General features: G+C 40.7%; 1 protein-coding gene across 1 annotated transcript in view; it reads right to left on the minus strand.

The window, feature by feature from the left end:
• The window catches only part of SLC1A1 (solute carrier family 1 member 1), a 62,889-nt gene that overhangs the window by 25,717 nt on the left and 18,191 nt on the right, over positions 1-18,981 (minus strand). The window contains exon 2 of the mRNA XM_065744178.1: positions 18,310-18,450. Coding sequence (XP_065600250.1) covers positions 18,310-18,450 — 141 coding nt within the window. The remainder of the gene's footprint in view (positions 1-18,309; positions 18,451-18,981) is intronic.

Consider the following 18,981-nt stretch of genomic DNA (forward strand, 5'->3'; position numbering starts at 1 on the left):
TCCAGCTAAAGGGCCTTCAGACAATTGGCAGCCACATCACAGCTTCCTCCTTGATATCCTCTCTTTCATAGCTAATAATATTTATGTTGAGAAATAACTGAAATTTGTCACACATCAACTTGTGCACAGTTCCCTTGTACTACTAACATCTAGTTCACTATTGTAATGAAACTATGGAAACAAATATTTTTAAGGAGCAGAATGGCATGGCTTTCACATCTTCTCATCTTTAATTCACATGCTGATTAAAAAACAAAATGTAAAATTGTTCCAAATTGACTTATGTCTTATTACTTTAACTGAAGAATTCCAAATGCTAGAAGAATCAATAAAGAAATCTCAACATCTCCCAAATTTAATTATCTTCTTTCTCCTGGCACCGCCTCATTTTGGGTCCCACACTACATGAAAGACATAGAGGCCCTGGAGAATGTCCAGAGAAAGGCAACAAAGAAGGGCAACAAAGCTGGTCATATGAATAATGGCTGATCTGGAGGAGGCTCAGGGGAGTCCTTATAGCATTCCACAACTACCTCAAAGGAGGTTGTGGTGAGGTAGATGTTGGCCTCTTCTCCTGCATAACTAGTGATAGAACTAGAGGGAATGGCCTTAAGTGCCAGGGGAGGTTCTGGTTGGAAATTAGGAAAGAATTTCTCCTCAGAAAGAGTGGTCAGGTGCTGGAATGGGCTGCTCAGGGAGCTGGTGGAGCCAGCATCCCTGGGGGTATTCATGAAGTGTTTAGATGTTGTACTAGTGGACAGGGCTTAATGTGGAACTATTGGTAGCAGGTAGAAGGTGGATGGTTGGAGTGGATGATCTTTGAGGTCTTTTCCAACCTTGATGATTCTATGATTTCATAATTTTCTCCCTTTCTCAAAAATTTCCTTTGCTGTATTGCCCCACATGATGATGTCATCAATGTATTGCTGGTGCTCAGAACCTTTACCCTGCCCCACTGCAGTCTGGATTAGCATAATGCAGATTGTTGGCCTATGTTTACACCCACGCAGCAAACAGTTCCAGGTATACTGAATCCTTCCAAGTAACGGCAAACTGAGGCCTGCATTCTGCTGACAAAGGGATGGAGAAGAACGCATTTGCAATGTCAGCTGTGGCATGTCACCTGGCTGCCTTTGACTTCAGTTCATATTGAAGTTCTAGCATGTCTAGCACAGCAGCACTTAACAGTGGTGTAACTTCATTCAGGCCAAAACAGTCTATGGTCAGCCTTTACTCTCCACTAGTTTTTCACACTTGTTATGGAGCTTTTAAAGGGTGAGCAAGTCTTGCTGATCACTCCTTGGCTCTCCAGTTGACAGAAAACTTTATGGATGGGAATTAGGAAGTTCTGGTTAGTGCAATACTGCTGCCTGCACACTGCTGCATTAGTGTACCTGCTGTTCTTCTACTTGCACCAATCCTACAACGGAAGGGTCCTCTGTAAAGGACAGCTAAGGCAGACACATGCCTAATGTTCTCTGTCTAAAGCAGCTGCTCTAAAAGACCATTAATACCCCTTTGGGTCCTTGAAATACCTTGTCCTAATGTAGTCTACACCAAGGATGCATGGTGCCCCAGTGCCAGACACAGTAGGATGATTTTGCCAGATTTTTCTAGTAGGGCTCATGTCAGCCACCATCAAAGTCCACTCTTTAGAACCCCCTGTCACTCCACAAATGTAGGTAGCTTCTGCTGTTTCCATGGCATTAGGGTGCACTGAGCAACAGTGTTCACCAGAGCCTCATAGCTCTGTGGTTCTGATGTGCCAAGCCATCAAATCTACACAGTCCAATACACTCAATTGTTCCCTTTCTCCCTTTGGCTGGAGGCAGGATGCCTCTAATTCCAATTGCGGAACCCATCACTCATTTCTCATGGATGTGCAGCAAAAGATTATCAAAATCAGAACATCTACAGTGTCCTGTAGTAAGTGGAGCAGCAATTGTCATGGAGGAGCCCTCATCTGTGATTAATCTCCGCTGTAACTCATTATCCATGTCCTTAGGACTGAGGTGGGTTTTCCATCCCACTTCCTACCTTATAGGTTCATAGGTACATTAGGTTGGAAAGGACCTACAAGATCATCTAGTCCAACCATCCTCCTATCACCATCCCTACCCACTAAACCACTAAATCAAACTCCTCAGCACCCCATCTAAACGCTTCTTGAACAGCGCTAGGGATGGTGCCTCAACCACCTCCCTAGGCAGGCCATTCCAGTGCCTGACCACTCTTTCAGAGAAAAAATTTTTCCTCAAATTTAATCTAAATCTTCCCCAGCGCAACTTGTGGCCATTCCCTCTCATCCTGTCATTAGTTATCAGGGAGAAGAGGCTGACCCCCTCCTCACCACAACCCCCCTTCAGGAAGTGGTAGAGTGCAATAAGGTCTCCTCTGAGCCTCCTTTTCTCCAGACTAAACAATCCCAGCTCCCTCAGCCGCTCCTCATAAGACTTGTGCTCCAGACCCCTCACCAGTTTTGTTGCCCTTCTCTGAACACGCTCCAGGGCCTCAATGTCCTTCTTGTAGTGAGGGGACCAAAACTGAACAGAGTACTCAAGGTGCGGCTGTACCAGAGCTGAGTACAGGGGGAAAAACCTTCTCCATGACTATAGAGTTAAAACTACAAGGTGACACATGGAGTATATTCATTGTCACCTCTCACTTGAGCAGGAAGATCCCAAGGACATCTGCTTCTAATAACTGAGATGTTAGCTCATACAGGTGGAAAGTAGAATACAGGGTTTCTAAATTACTGGACCTCACAGTCAAATTTGTCAAGCTTCACAAACTTGTCATGCTTGTTGATCATCTAGAGCTTGTTGGACATTTCCTCTACAGCTGAGAGACACAGGCCCATACAGAGGAGGTAAAATTTTCTTAATATTCTTGATGAGTGGTAATCAAGTTACTCAACTAGGGTCTCTCATTCATCTTTCCATCACTACCAGTGTACTGGCAAACATTTCTGGTACAAAGAGTATGAATTTCTGCCACTTAACTGGTGAACACCTAACTCTTACAGGATCATGGATTGTATGTGGATTGTCAAGCAAAAATACATTGTCATACAGCAAATTCCAGAGCCAGTTCTCTTAGGCAGAGGATAAACTTTTCCACTGTGATCCATTTAATTAGATTGGGCATAACATTTTCTCTAAAAGGATATCTCTCCCTCATGGTTGTCAGGACTCACTAGCAGAAGCTGCAAGCCTGATCATCCCTTCTGCCAACTGTTCTGTTAAAAACTAGGCCCTTAAGTAAGAGATCCCAGCTGGAAATTTCAATCATATTGTATTATAAGGTATTATCTCACATTCTTTTACTACATTTAGAAAACAATTTTTTTTCTCCCTTTTGCTCGCTGCACTGTTCTTTCTCATCCAGGCCCAACTCCCCACCTTTTCCTCCCACCTTTCCCAGGGTTGGATCCATGGGTCCCTTATCAATATTGGACCAGTCCAAACCACGACACTCAAGCTTAAGCGTTTGGATCAGACATCTCTCCTCATCTCTCATCTCCTCATCTTTGCTTGTTTCGACTGATGTTTTTGCCAGTATTTTTCACTGTTTTTTCACTGGCCCCTCTGCTTCATCTGTCTCTCTCTCTACCTCTTTCTTTGCTTCCTCTTTCCATTATAGACAAGCTGAGGTTCACTGCAATTTGCCTCTTCTATAGAGGCAATTGACACCAGCACAGGCTTTTTCTCCATTGCAGGTTTGGAGACACTCTCTTTCCCTTGAAACAGGGCCCGATAAGCATAAGCCAGGTCCCAAATAATTTGAGCCTTCTTAGATCTGCCAGTTACAATATTCCTCTCTTAAATACTTGCCTCAACTTTCAGGGAGGTGTTTGGGAGCAAAGCCTCATAATGATAGGTGTGCCCACTCCTCTAAGTTTTCTTCCAGATTCCTCCATATCCACTGCCACTCAGTATTATTCATCTTTGGGGAAGATCCCTGACTGATAATGATACTGAGAATTTATCATTATGCTAGTTTGGACATTCCAGAAATACGAGAAAATGTCAAGGAGGAGAAAAGGAAAAATGTGGGAGGAATTAAAATTGAAAATGTTTGAGTATCCCTTGTTCCATTGGCAAATTCCCTGAGAAGGCAGTGGAGGAAGTACAAACACCCTCTAGAGTGTAATTTTTAATGCTTAACTGTGCCAGATAGTATACAAGCACCAGATGGCTGTCACCACCAGTGCTCTTGGCTGTCGTATATATAGACATACAGCCCCAAAAAACAGAGTGGTCTTAGAAATGCTCCAATAGGTTTTAAGTAACAATAAGAAGCATGATGTATGCAATCCCTATAAAAACTGTGTTGAAAGAGAGAAAAAAAAAACAGTTTTGCTGTTGGTATGGTGTGAAGATTTCCCATCAAAATCACAGTGCACTGTGGTCAAATCTATTATCTTCACTGCCATCATGCCCCATATTGGGTATGAATAACTGTCATGGGTTGAATTTTTCTCATTGTTGTATGAAACAGGGGCCTAGTCCCCTAGCTCTCTCCACTCACACCTTCCCCCACCCTGGGAAGCCAGTAGACAAGTGAGGAGTTGCTCCTCAGAAGAGATGAAGAGCAAACTATATCCATACTGCAAATGGTAAAGGAATGTGAGATAATACAATATTGAAGGAATCAAGAGTAATAAATCAAACAAACGGGTAAAGGAGTGCCTCCTAACTGTACTCAAGTTCTGCATGGAGGAGCTAAAAGGTACCTCCTTAAATGACTATGTTACTTTGTATCTACCTTGTGGAAACAAAGTGGAAATAATGAGAGCATTCTGGGAACTGTAGTTCCCCCTTAGCAGCTGTCCCATTTCCTTTAGTTCACTGCATAATGTCATAATATGGAATACTTATAGAAAACCATGATAGCTCCCTTCAAGTACTAGAAACCTGCAATGAGATCTCCCAGGGGCCTTCTCTTCTGCAGATAGAATGACTCCAGCTTCCTCAACCTCTTCATAAGAGAGGTGCTCTGACCATCCTCATGGCCCTCCTCTCACCCCACTCTAACAGCTCTGCATCGTTCTTGTGTGGGGACCTCAGACACAGTAGTACAGATGGGGCCTTGTAAGGGCAGATTAGAGGGGATAGTCAACTTCCTTGTTCTGCAGGCCACCCCTTTTTCAATGAAGCCCAAGATACTGTTGGCCTTCCACAGAAGCTGGCTCATGTCAAGTTGATGGTCCACCAGAACCTGAAGTCCATCTTCACAGGACTGTACTAAAGGAATTCTTCTCCCAGTCTGCATGTGCACCTGGGACTGCCTCAGCTCAAGTACAACACCTTGTACCTGGCCTTGTTGGATCTCACTAGGTTCTGATGGGCTCATTTCTAAAGCCTGTCCAGATCCCATGAGAAGTCATTCCCCCCGTCCACTGTATCAGCTTACTGCTGCTTGCAAACTTCCTGAGAATGCAATCAATCTCACTGTCCATGTCATTGATAAAGATGTTAAAGAGTCCTGGCCCCAAATCAGACCTCTGAGAGAGACCACTCATAACAAGTCTCCACCTGGACATAGAGCTGTTAAATATAACTCTGGCTGAAACCATTCAAATAACACCTTATCTGCCAAATAGTTCACCTTCAAATCCACTTTTCTCCAATTTAGAGATAAGGATGTGGTGTGGGACCAAGTCAAAGGCCATGCACAAATACAGGTAGATGATATCAGTTACCCTTTCTTTGTCTACAGATGCTGTCACTCCAGTGTAAAATGCCACCAGATGGGTCAAGCATGATTTGCCCTTGGCAAAGCTGTGCTTGCTGTCTCAGATCGTCTCTTCATCTGTCATGTGCCTTAACATAGATTCCAGGAGGGTCTGTTCCATGACCTTTCCAGGCATAGACATGAGGTTCTCCCACCTGTAGCTGTCCAGGTTTTTCTTTCTCCCTTTCTTAGAAATAGGAGAGATGTTTCCCTTTTTCCAGTCACCAGGGACTTTTTTTCAGATATGATGGAGAGCAGTTTGACAACCACATCGGCCATTTTCTTCAGAACTCTGGAACTCATGTCATCCAGCCCCATATATCTGTAAACATACTGTCACATGAGATGGTTATGAACTTACTCAGGTTTTACAGTGGGAGAAACTTTGCTCCCCAGAACCTGCCTAGAGTTTAGTGGCAAGAGAGGCATGAGAAGTCTGACTGCCAGTTCTCCCTTCTTATTTAACAGAGGGGGTACACTCTCCTTGGCCTGTCTCTCCCCTATCTCTCTTGACAAGCCTCTCTTCTAAGAAGTATGTAGTTCTCAATTGTAGTATTCCAGTTGTGTGATTCACCCCACTATGTTTCTGTGGCTCCAATTAGCACAGGTCATAGTTTTCTATTTGCAAATGGTTTCCATTTCCTCCAGCTTATTTTCCCTGCTGCATTTATTGTTGTAGAGGCACTTCAGCTGGGCTATCAGGAATACAGAGCTATTCCTGGAGAAATCCTACCAAATTCCTCTGGGACAAATCTGAGTTTTTTTCCCTGCTTCTTCCTGAAGAGACAGTTTTGCGCGTCTCTTCTGTCACTCAGAAGTTCATCTCCTTCCCCCATCAAATGTAGTTTAAAGTCTTGTTTGATGAGCCCTGACAGCTTCCTGCCTAGTATATTCTTGCCCCTCTTGGTGAGTTACATACCATCAGACATCAACATGCCTGATGATCCAAGATCTTAGACTAGAAGTTAATGTTACTTTTCACCCTGACCTGGGATTCTGGGACAGAGCGCATAATGCACCCCCTGTGATCCAAACTGAGACAGTCAGAGACCTGCTCCTCCATCTGAACTGCCACAAGTACATGGGACCAAATGGGATCCACCCAAGGGTGCTGAGGGAGCTAGCAGAGGTGATTGCCGAGCTACTTTCTGCCATCTATCAGCATTCCTGGTTATCTGGAGAGGTCCCACAAGATTGGAGGCTTGCCGATGTGACTCCCATCTACAAGAAAGGCCGTAAGGAAGACCCGGGGAACTACAGGCCTGTCAGCCTGACCTCGGTATCAGGGAATGTTATGGAGCAGATGATCTTGAGGGAGATCACATGGCATGTGCATGGCAACCAGGGGATCAGACCCAGCCAGCACGGGTTTACCAAGGGCAGGTCGTGCCTGTCCAACCTCATCTCCTTCTATGACTGGGTGACCAGACTGGTAGATGAGGGAAAAGCTGTTGATGTAGTCTACCTGGACTTCAGCAAGGCCTTTGACACGGTCTCCCACAGTATTCTCCTGGGGAAACTGGCAGCCCATGGTGTGGACAAGTTCATTCTTCTCTGGGTGGAAAACTGGCTAGAGGGCTGTGCCCAGCGGGCAGTGGTTAATGGAGTTAAGTCCAGCTGGCATCCCGTTATGAGTGGTGTCCCCCAGGGGTCAGTACTGGCACCGATCTTGTTTAATATCTTTATTGATGACCTAGACAAGGGGATTGAGTGTACCCTCAGTAAGTTTGCAGATGACACCAAGTTGGGAGGATGTGTCAAACTGCCTGAGGGTAGGGAGGCCCTTCAGAGGGATTTGGATAGGCTGAATAGCTGGGCTGAGCTCAATGGGATGAGGTTCAATAAGGCCATATGCCGGGTCCTGCACTTTGGCCACAATAACCCCATGCAATGCTATAGGCTTGGGGCAGAATGGCTTGAAGAATATAGAGAGGAAAAGGACCTGGGGGTGTTGGTTGATGCTCGGCTTAACATGAGCTGGCAGTGTGCCCAGGTGGCCAAGAGGCCAACGGCGTCATGGCCTGCATTAGAAATAGTGTAGCCAGCAGGAGCAGGGAGGTGATCATCCCCCTGTACTCAGCTCTGGTACGGCCGCACCTCGAGTACTGTGTTCAGTTTTGGGCCCCTCACTACAAGAAGGACATTGAGGCCCTGGAGCGTGTTCAGAGAAGGGCAACAAAACTGGTGAGGGGTCTGGAGCACAAGTCTTATGAGGAGCGGCTGAGGGAGCTGGGATTGTTTAGTCTGGAGAAAAGGAGGCTCAGAGGAGACCTTATTGCACTCTACCACTTCCTGAAGGGGGGTTGTGGTGAGGAGGGGGTCAGCCTCTTCTCCCTGATAACTAATGACAGGATGAGAGGGAATGGCCACAAGTTGTGCCGAGGAAGATTTAGATTAGATTTGAGGAAAATTTTTTTCTCTGAAAGAGTGGTTAGGCACTGGAATGGCCTGCCAAGGGAGTTGGTTGAGGCATCATCCCTAGCACTGTTCAAGAAGCGTTTAGATGAGGTGCTAAGGGATTTGATTTAGTAGCTTAGTGGGTAGGGATGGTGATAGGAGGATGGTTGGACTAGATGATCTTGTAGGTCCTTTCCAACCTAATGTATCTATGAATCTATGAATCTTCTTAACTAAAACTAACATTTTTTCACCTATCCAGTCTCTTCCTGATAGGCTATAACAGTTTTGGTTGACTTGCTTTTGTAAGGCACCATACAACTACTTCATCATTTCCTATGTGAAGAATGTTCCTCTAAGGTCTTCCAAAACAGAACAGTGCCAAAATTAGCTATCATCTGTCCATTTTTACTTCCTTATGTACTTCACATGATGACAGTTTGAAGGAAAGGTCATGTTCTATAAATTTCAGTCAATAATACCTGTATTAGTAATCAACATACCAGTAGTTAATTCAGAGCCTATACGTAACTGAAGCCACCCTTGACTCACCTGCCATTTTTTCTTCTTTCCATGTCAGTTTCTGAACCTTTTCTTTCCTTCTCTACTCCTTCAGTTGGAATGAACTTACAGTACAAGTTTATTCTGACTTTAGTTCATCTTCTGAGAGTTCACTTTCTCCATATTTACCTTGAACCATAAGTTTACTAATTAGTTTCTTAGGAATCACTGTTTTTTCCTTCCAAGGACTGAAGAGTCTAGTCTGTCTTTAGCAATTTTTCACTTTGCTCTTTAGAATCTCTAGGAAATGGAGTATACCTCTCTTGTAGATGAGGAAGACAGTCAGGATCAAACAAATAATTCAGTTTTCTACTCAGCTATCTCTACCAAGCTTTGGGAAGTCTGCTGAAGGAAATGAAGGCTCAGGTAGACTTCTCATATCGGCTTTCTGTAGATTGTAACAACACAGAAAGAAATGGAAGAACCCTATCTACAAACACTTGTCTTCATAGAACATACTACCACAAAAACGTTGTTTTTTGATAGTGGAGTGGCATATATGGCACCAGGCTTGCAAGCACCATATGGGTTTCACCACTCTCAAAGAAGGAAGTGAGTCCTTGGACAAAAGCTAGCAGAACTCGTTGGTAGGGCTTTAAAATAAGTTTAAAGAAGGATGAGGATACTAGTAAGCATAACCATGATACAGTGTGAAACAGCATTGCTAGATTAGAGGGACAGGCAGCTAAAAGGGGGTCAAAGCTCCCACTCTGAAAACTGCTGACAACACTGCAGCATACTTGAAATTTTATGGCAGTGAAAAAAGGAAAACTGAGACAACAGGAGAAGGCAATATGGAAACTAAGTGGAAATACCACAAGGGAAATAGTTAAATATTTGCCATGGCTTCACCAAGGATATATCCTGTCTGATCTCTATATCAGCAGTAGACAAGGGAAGAGCAACTGATGTCATACATCAGGACTTCAGTAAGGCCTTTGACACAGCCCGCATAACATTCTTCTCTACAAATAGGAAAGATACAGTCGTGATGGTTAAACTATTCAATGCATGAGGAACAGTTTGCAACATCATTATGTACCCATAGAGTAGGGGTCAAAGGCTCAATGTCCACATGAAGTTCACTGACAAGTGGTGCCCCTTACAGTACTGGAACTGATTACATCAACAGTGGAATCAAAGGCACTCTCATCATGTTTGCAGATTACGTCAAGCTTTGTGGTGCAGTTGACCACACGTGCCTCAGGGATGGGGGGCCATCCAGAGTGACCTAGACAGGCTCATGCAGTGCACCCAAGTGAGCCTCATGAAGCTCAACATAGCCAAGTACAAGGTCTTGCATATGGGTAGTGGCAACTTGCTCTATCAGTACAAGTTGGGGGACAAAAGGATGGAGAGCAAAACTCTGTCAAAAATGGCTTTAGGGTACTGGTGGATGGCAGGCTGGACATGAGCCAGCAGTGTGCCCTCACAGCCCAGAAATCCAACCATACCTTGGAAGACTCCAATTCTGTAGTATACAATCTCTCAAATGAAATTTTTGGTGACCTACCACCACTGTCTTCGTGTTTGTTACTAGAAGTCTTCAATTTCTATTCTATCAGTTCCTTTATAACAGTAGTTCTCCTGTCTGTTGAAATTTACTGGAAAGTTTTTTTTATGACAGCTGGTAGCAATGCCTTTTTAATAAACTTGACAGAAATATAATTAATCTTTTTCTTCTCTTAAGTGTGTTAATTATTCACCTAGTACTGTTGTATAAGTGCAATATAAGAATTCCTTATAAATTAACTGACAAAATCTTGCAAATCAGTGGCTGAGGAGGGGGAAGGGCAGAAAATGTGTGCAAGTAATGAATAAGCATCTACTAGTGCCATTTTAGTACTTCAAACACAAATACATTTAGAAACAGAAAATTTTTATTTCCTGCTTATATGATCTAATAAAGCTACCATTGGATTAGAATGATAAATACTGGTCTTCTGACTTTGAAGTGGCACTGAAAAAAGTGAGTTTGTTGTTGTTTTTTTTCTTTCTTTCTTTTTTTTCTCAAGAAACAGAGCAAAGCAGGAAACACAGTAACAATTACAAATAATTGTCCAGATACTGAAACAGGTCATCTTGAATGATTCAAGAAGGATTTGAAAAAGTTGTTATGAACTTTCTAAATACCAAATAGAAAGGGGGGAAATAAATGGGATATTAATAGTTCATGGCAATTAAAGTTTATGGCAAATAAAGAATTCATTATAAAATGGAATAGTTCAGGTAAGATGTTCAGAAATATTTCTGACCCCAATTGTCAATTTGTTAAGTGACTGCTGTTCCACCTCATGAGCCGCTGGCAAAATCAATATTGCTGTATTGTATTATGATCTTTTGCTATAGAACTAATTGTACTACACATATAGAAGGAAGGTATCAGTACTGCTTTCCATTTTCACGGTACACGTGAGCAGTCACACGTGTAGGATAATTAAAATTTTTTCTAGAAAGCTTTTAGAGGTTAGGAAAACTCAAGTTAGGGCCTTTTCAGGATGTTCTTCATGTGGAATTTAATAGAAACCTATAAGGAGTGAAGATGATTCCTCAATCTGCTAGGCTGGACAGAGTAGCAAGATTTACATAAGAAATCAGGTTCAGTTCATGAATGCAGCAAACATAGCCCCTGCAGTGTTGCAGGTGAAATAAATATACCTCAAATATAGAAAACTCAAGAATACTAAAACTTCTTGAATTACCCTGAAAGTGTAGGTGGTAAAAGGCATAGATGAACAAGTTTTACTTTCCAGACTCTAATTCATAAGTTCATAAGTTCATAAGGTTGGAAAGGACCTATAAGATCATCTAGTCCAACCATCCTCCTATCACTATCTCTACCCAACTACTAAATTAAGTCCTTTAGCACCTCATCTAAACGCTTCTTGAACAGCGCTAGGGATGGTGCCTCAACCACCTCCCTAGGCAGGCCATTCCAGTGCCTGACCACTCTTTCAGAAAAGAAATGCTTCCTGAGGTCTAATCTAAATCTTCCCTGGCGCAACTTGTGGCCATTCCCTCTCGTCCTGTCATTACTTATCAGGGAGAAGAGGCCTACCCCCTCCTCACCACAACCCCCCTTCAGGAAGTGGTAGAGTGAATTAAAAATACTTTAACATTTCTTAATTGGTCTTCAAGTCTCTTCACTTAAAAAGTGAATGTAGTCTTTTTACACTAGAATTAGTGAGCTCCAGAACAGAAAAGCTGAAAATACTAACTCACTTCACATTCACACACAGTGAAACCACTAGCAGCCCTGTAGTGACACAGCTTGGACAGAAGGCAATGGCTGTCAATGCTGCAGAATGGCTGCTGTGCTGGAGCTCTTTGCCCTTTACAGTTGATGGTAACCATGCTCCATGAGCCTTAAGTATATTTCATAGTTTTATCACCATAACTAAAAGCCTTAAATAATATAGAATTTGTCTCCATTGTGCAAGGTCAATGATACTGATGGGAAAGGAGTAGATGAATGTTATAAGTGTTATCTGAAGATGATGGGCACAAAGCTTTGTCCATTAATAGCACGATTCTGCAGTCCTCCCTGCTTCAATGACTGCACATGGATAGTGAGGACAGGACATCACACATTCCTCAGTACGACTGAAAGTAAAACTCATTAACAGTAGTGTAACACCTTTCATCCTTTGCGCAGTGTACGTGATACAAAGGAACAATGTGAGTTATCTGTCTATGCCCTGGTATATATTTTATTAATATTCTTGTGGCTTTGAAAACACAGAAAGGTAACAGAAGAGAGCAGAGATATTTCAAGAGGCAGTCACTGAGTATATTAAGCTAAGGGCTTAAGGGTTTCCCCATTGGGTGGAAATTAGTCTCTTTACTGGTAAACCACCAGGTGTGTTAATAGTTCCTCAATAGAAGAGCACCCCTCAATAATTGTACTTCTTGGACTGGTAGGAATGGAAACTTCTGAGGTAACTGTCACCCAGAAATGATGACACCAAAAGAAAATTGTTCCCCCACCATTTCCCTTCCTACAGTCCTTTTGTATTTTAAATTTGTGATATTTTGTTCCCAATGGAGCTGGCAGATCTACTTCTGAGAAAAGATATAGTCTTACTGGAATCCACTATGCATTTTAACGGCAATTATTAAGATAGTAGACCAAAACAAAAAACAAAAAAAAACCAACCAAACAAACAAACAAAAAGTTGTCTGAACTCTTCTGATGTTTAAAGACAAACATGAGGAATAAAAACAGTCCTATTAATACTCTCATTTTTCTCACTGCATTCCAACTCTGATGTTTCCTACTTAGTACATTTTATCTCCCTTCACAAAATGGAAACAAATTAGTAACTTCACAAAGTAGATCAAAAATTGTAGTACAAAATTGTACATAGTAGTACAAAATTGTACAACTGTGAACAAAGGAAAAGAACGATCAACCTGTTCAAGAAACCTTCCATCAGCCATCAACTGAGACCCTGTTCCCAGTTGTTAGGTAGACCGGAATGATTAGATTGAAGCCCCAGAGCTCCAAGTAAGCATGCTGGAGATTCCCTCCTCTTTTCTTATCCCTAAAGGGCACCTAAAAATAGGTATTTTCAAAATAATCATTTATTCTTTTAAAGCAGTACTTCAAATAAGCCTATCTGGCTTGTTGGGTATCATGTTCAGCACAGTTCCGTATGCTATAGCAGTTGTCTTGAATAAGACGTTAGGCTCTTCATTTTTAATTTTGCCATGCCACTATAGCGGGAAGTAGAAAATACACATAATTCCTCCACATGAATGGAGCATCACTATACTATAAGTTAGTTTGAGGGATAGCAATCTAAGGATGATAGAAAAAGACTACATATTTTGGACTGAATTATTAGTATGGGCTAATGGGCCAGAATGAATAAAACTTTCATCTGACATCCATTAAAATAATTAAGATAAGAAAATTATTACAAGTTGGTCTCTAAGGCAGACTAACTTAAAAGAGCATCTCACTACTCAGAGTTTCATGTCCTCCAAAGATTTATTAAACATTCTTTTCAATTGTTTCCAAATAAACAAATGCTTAGTTCTTATGCTAGTCTTTTATTATGCAACAATTTAGCCTCCAATGTAGGTAAGTAGAAAAAATCTGTATATTTCACATTGTAATGTAAAATTACAATACCAAGTAATGTTTTCCTTCCTTTACACTCTGAGAAACATAGTATGTGAATGAGAACAACATTCTGTAAAGCTTTCTATCTAACCACAAGAGGGAGAATTTTGTCTTCAGTTTGGATAGAGTCTAAGAGTGCTCTTGCTCTAACTGAAGAAGTTAATGAGATCTTTTCTCACTAACATGGGAATTGCACCAACAAGTTATAATTATTATTACTTAAAACTGCAGAATTTTTTGGAACATCAAGGAGTCACTTCCACAATAAATATCACTGCTATGTAAAAATGATTTTCATCATTATATCCCAAATGGATAGGTAGGCAGTTCATTGTCCTAAAAGCATATGTATAAGGTGATGCTTTTCAGGGTTGACACTGCCAGACTAAGACATTCTAATTTTCAAAAGGAAAACTACAGACTGCATTTTCAGTAACATCTTCTGAAAAAATGTTACTAGTAACCAAAATAATACATTTTGACATGACTTAAGACTCACAAAATACATTCCTGCTTTTATAGGCAACAAAATTTTCTAGGTGCCCATGGACCCAGGTACAAGGTCTGGTTAGAAATATACACCAAATGCCAGCTACAATTGTGTCTTTGTGCATTCTTAGCCTGCTGCTATGACATAACTTGGCAACATTTAACCTACTCTCATGGTAAGCTAACTTAAATCCCCTTAGCTTTTGAACTACAAGTGTGTGCACAAAAGTCTCACTTATTGTCACTAATTTTAGAGCAGTAGCTTCATATGTTTTGTTCTAAACAGCTGTAACTGAGCACGTGAACATGTACACAGGACAGCTTTTATCATCAGATATATACCCAACAGGGTTCTGAAAACATACATTCTCCTGCCTGCATCATGTACAGATACTGAAAAGATGAGCATACTCAGATGGCCTCTGGTCCTACAATGCAGACAGCATGCAGGGTGAGGCGCTATACATGCACATTCAGTGTTTAGAAAATAATGATGAGGTTACTTTTGAGGTAAATACTTTGTCTTATTTGCTGGGAAGTTCACAGTCAAATGCAGGCTGTGTTGTTAATACTAACAATGAGGTGCCTGCCTTGCTTACAGGTGTAGATGAAGATGCATTCTGGATCTTAGTTTTTCATTCTGCTAGTTCTTTTATCCTATGCAGTAGTTTCTGAAAATGTCCATTTTGCTTAGGAGCTAAAATTCAGAACTGCAAAGAGGCTGTTTTGTCTAACTTGATTTTAGTTAGGATTTTGATGCTTTTTCTCATAACAACCTCCTAGAAAAGCTGACAAAGTAGAGGTGAGCTAAGTGTGTAGTGAGGTGGATTTAACACTGATTTAGTAGCTGCCAAGAGGGTCTCACACAAAGTCTGGCTGGAGGCTAGTGACCCAAGGTGTCCTAACAGGGACCAGCACTTCTGGATATCTTCACTAGTAATCCAGATGATGGTGTAGAGCACACCATCAACTAGTTCACAGATTACACAAAACTGGTAGGAGCAGCTGATAGATGAGAAGGATGTGCTGCTATTCAGAAACACTGCCTGGGCTGGAGAATTTGTGTGACAGAATGAACAAGGAGAAATACAAAGGGTTGGGTAGGATGAAACTCAGTCATCAGTACATTCTAGGGGCCAGCTGGCTGGAGAACTATTCAGTAGAGAAGGATCTGAGGGTCTTGTTGAACAACAAGCTGACCATAAGCCAACGATGTAACCTCATGCCAAAGGTTACCAGCAGCCTTCTGGGCCATATTAGTAGGCTCACTGAAAACATGCAGAGGGAAATGGTCATTACCCAGCACTGGCAAGGCCATACCTGGAGCAATGTGTCCAGTTCTGGTTTCCCCTGTGCAAGAAGGGAACTTATTTGAATGAGTCCAAGAAATGGCCATACAGATGATGAAGGGACCGACACATACCTTACATGAGGAGAGGCTGAGAGCTCAGGCTCTTCACTCTGGAGGAAAGAAGGCTTAGGCAGACCTTATTAATACTAAAAAATATCTGATGGAAGGAAATGGAGACAGAGCCAGGCTCTTTCCAGCAGTGCCCAGAGACAGGGCAAGAGGCCACAAGACATGAGCCAAAAACCATGGAATTTCATTTCAGCACAAGAAAACACTGTTTTACTGTGTGGATGGTCAAACAAGCTGCACAGAGAGGTTGTAGAGTCTCCATCTTTGAAGATATTCATTATCAGATTGGACATGATCTAGAGCAGGGTCTACCCTAGCTGACCTTTAAGCAGGGGATATGGATTAGATGGTATCAAAAGATCCCTTACAGACACAACTGTTCTGTGAGATTCTGTATGAAAGAGGATTAATGGCTAATATTCTTCATGGTAATGCACAGGCTTACTTATTCAACTCAAACTTGCAATTCTCATGCTTAACTTGTTATCATATTTCTTTTAAAATAGGCGAAATATCTAACCAATATGCAGAAGAAAAGATTCAAGTGCCCAGTGAAAGTGAAGTAGCAAAAACCATCATGTGAAGACATACCTAGTACATTTGGTCTGATACACATTTTAGTGTTATTTGCACACAGGCTTCAAGGAGTCTTGGCTTCAAAAGCAACGAAATTCTACATGTGCAATAAAAACTTCATTTATTTGTCTTGTTTTCTTTTTATTACCTAAAAGCATAACATATAAGCATAGAAAAATAAGTTCCTTTTCATGTAAATTAGATATGCCTGAGTTGGAAGCAAAGTATCTCATTATCTTTTTTTTTTTTTTCTTTATGAGAATGTAACTTCAGTCATCTGAAGTCCTTAAAATCCATGTCCATGTTAGTTAAAAATGGAGCTTACTCATTCTTGAATGTACATTAAATAGGAGCACAGAACTTTTAACAACACAATTCTTGTTTTCCTTCAGGAGGCAGACAGGGATATATCTAATAAACTATTAAAATAATGGTTATCCTAATTATATCTCTTATTTTGAAGACACAGGCCCAAATTTAACAATAAATCAAATGTTACTTGTAAAAAGAAATGTATTAGTCTTCTTCTGGCATTTTTTCCTGCATCTCCTGTCAAAAATTCACGTTCACTATCATAAAAGTACAGCTTAGTTCTCTTTTGTATTCAGTTTCCTTTCTTCTTCTGTATAACAATACTGTTGTTTTGACATTAATTAAAATATCAAGCCTTTTTTATTTTGACCTCTGTTCTTCAGTCCTTGACATACTCTGACAATGGTTTCATCCCCCTTCATTCCTTTGGACATATACCTTGACTAATTTCTGCTGCCCTTTATTACTGTGCCTCTTGCAATTAATATGTCTGTATTGAACCTTCTTCCACTCTTCCTTTCAATTCTAACATTGGGTTCCTATCACCCTGCATTACAGATATGCCCCAAAGGCCTCCACAGCTTGTCTTAGGCTCTTCCTGTCATAGGCTCATTTTAAGGTGAGCTGCTGAAATAAGTGATACTTTTGGCATGAACTTTGAGGAACTTGGAAGCTTATATTTGACTCCTATACTCCTTGAAAGCATTTTCATAGTATGACCTAAATTCCTTTCTCATTTTCTCATTTTTCTGCAATTAAATATCTTATGTATTCCATGACCCTTCAACTAAATAACTAATACCTGGACATGCAAGCAGGTCCAGAATACAGATCTTGAAGAGGGTAGTGACAAACATGTAATGAGTCATTGTAGTAAGCTAAAAGAAAATAGTCACAACCTTTGCTCCCTCAGAAAGGTTTGAAGAATATAGATAAGTTTGTTTGACTTCATTTCGCTTTTTGTCTGCAATTTTATTTGACACACAATTCTCTGTCTTAATTTTCAGTTTGCTCCTTCAGATCTTTCCAAAAATTTCCTAACGGATTAGTTGTTAGAAAATTTTACTATGACAAGAGCTTGCTTGCTTCTTCCAAGAGAGGAAGTTTTTCTCTCTTTCTATAAACTCTCTTGCATTTCCCCAAAACTCCTTTGAGCCATGTATATTTAACAGAATTTTTTATTACTATTTATTTATTGTGAATCTAATGGATATGCAGAGGGATTCAGTAAATGACAGATCTCATGCAAGGTACTTCATAAGACTTTGTAGAGACTAGGGAAAGTTAGGTGAGAAGTATACTCTTTCTATGACCATAAGGTATGACAATAGGTCTCCTTATGTAAAGGTGACATGAGGCAAGTTACAATAGTTAATCCTGTACCCAAAAATACACATTTGCAGCTTTATGCTTAAAATCTGCAACCATTGAAGCCCCTTCTGAAAACAGGAAGAACTGATAAACATGGAAGTTATTACCTCATAGTTTTTATTAATTTAATTATCAAATAATAGTGATAATATTTCCAAATTCACTTTCATTATAAATAGAGAAGCCTAATCTAAATGTATATGTCTATATTTTTCATTACTTAGTTTCATCAAGTTGTTTTTAAAGGTTATTTCATTGAGAAAGAAAACCTAAACCACAGTGATAATCCCATATACAAACAGCCCATTTCCAATCATACCTGTTATCATACTTGATATGATTAATGGCAGAATTATGAGTTTGAGCATTCTCATCAGCACCTCCCCAGGAAAGGAGAAGTAGAATTTATCCAGGTTAGACAGCTTGCCATATTCTCGTACCAGCATGCCAACTCCAATACCTAAAAAACACACAACGTAACAAAATTTAGCAGTAATTTATAAGAGAGACATGGGGAAAGGGGAAGAAAAGAAAGAAAAAGAAAACAAGAAACAGAGAGGAATAGATGTATTTTTACAGCTATGTTGGAACTTCTACAGCAAATTGGAGATGTTTCCTTTGGGCATTACTTTTCTGTACTATATATTGATGACAGTAATAGCAATAAACACATAATTGTGAAGTTGGATGGCTTTTTAGATGTGTCTCTAGAAAAATCTTGACCGTACTTCTGATTATCAGTCCAGTCCAGCAATGACACTCTGCCTTCTTTCTCTAGCTCTCAAAAATCTCTAACTAGCATTAGTAAATAGTGTAATACAGAAGCCTCATTGCACATTTAAGAAATGAAGTGATAAAAATATTGGATAATCTGTGTTGATGAAAATATCTTTACTCAGCAGCAATACTTTCAGTAATTGACTCTATGAAATAAGAAAAGAGTGACTACAATCACTAAATTGATTTAATTACTTTCAGCAAATTGATCAAT

Source organism: Cyrtonyx montezumae, unplaced genomic scaffold (genome assembly GCF_038088225.1).
Source record: "Cyrtonyx montezumae isolate F1298 unplaced genomic scaffold, pur_monq_1.0 scaffold_30, whole genome shotgun sequence".
Lineage (NCBI taxonomy): Eukaryota > Metazoa > Chordata > Aves > Galliformes > Odontophoridae > Cyrtonyx > Cyrtonyx montezumae.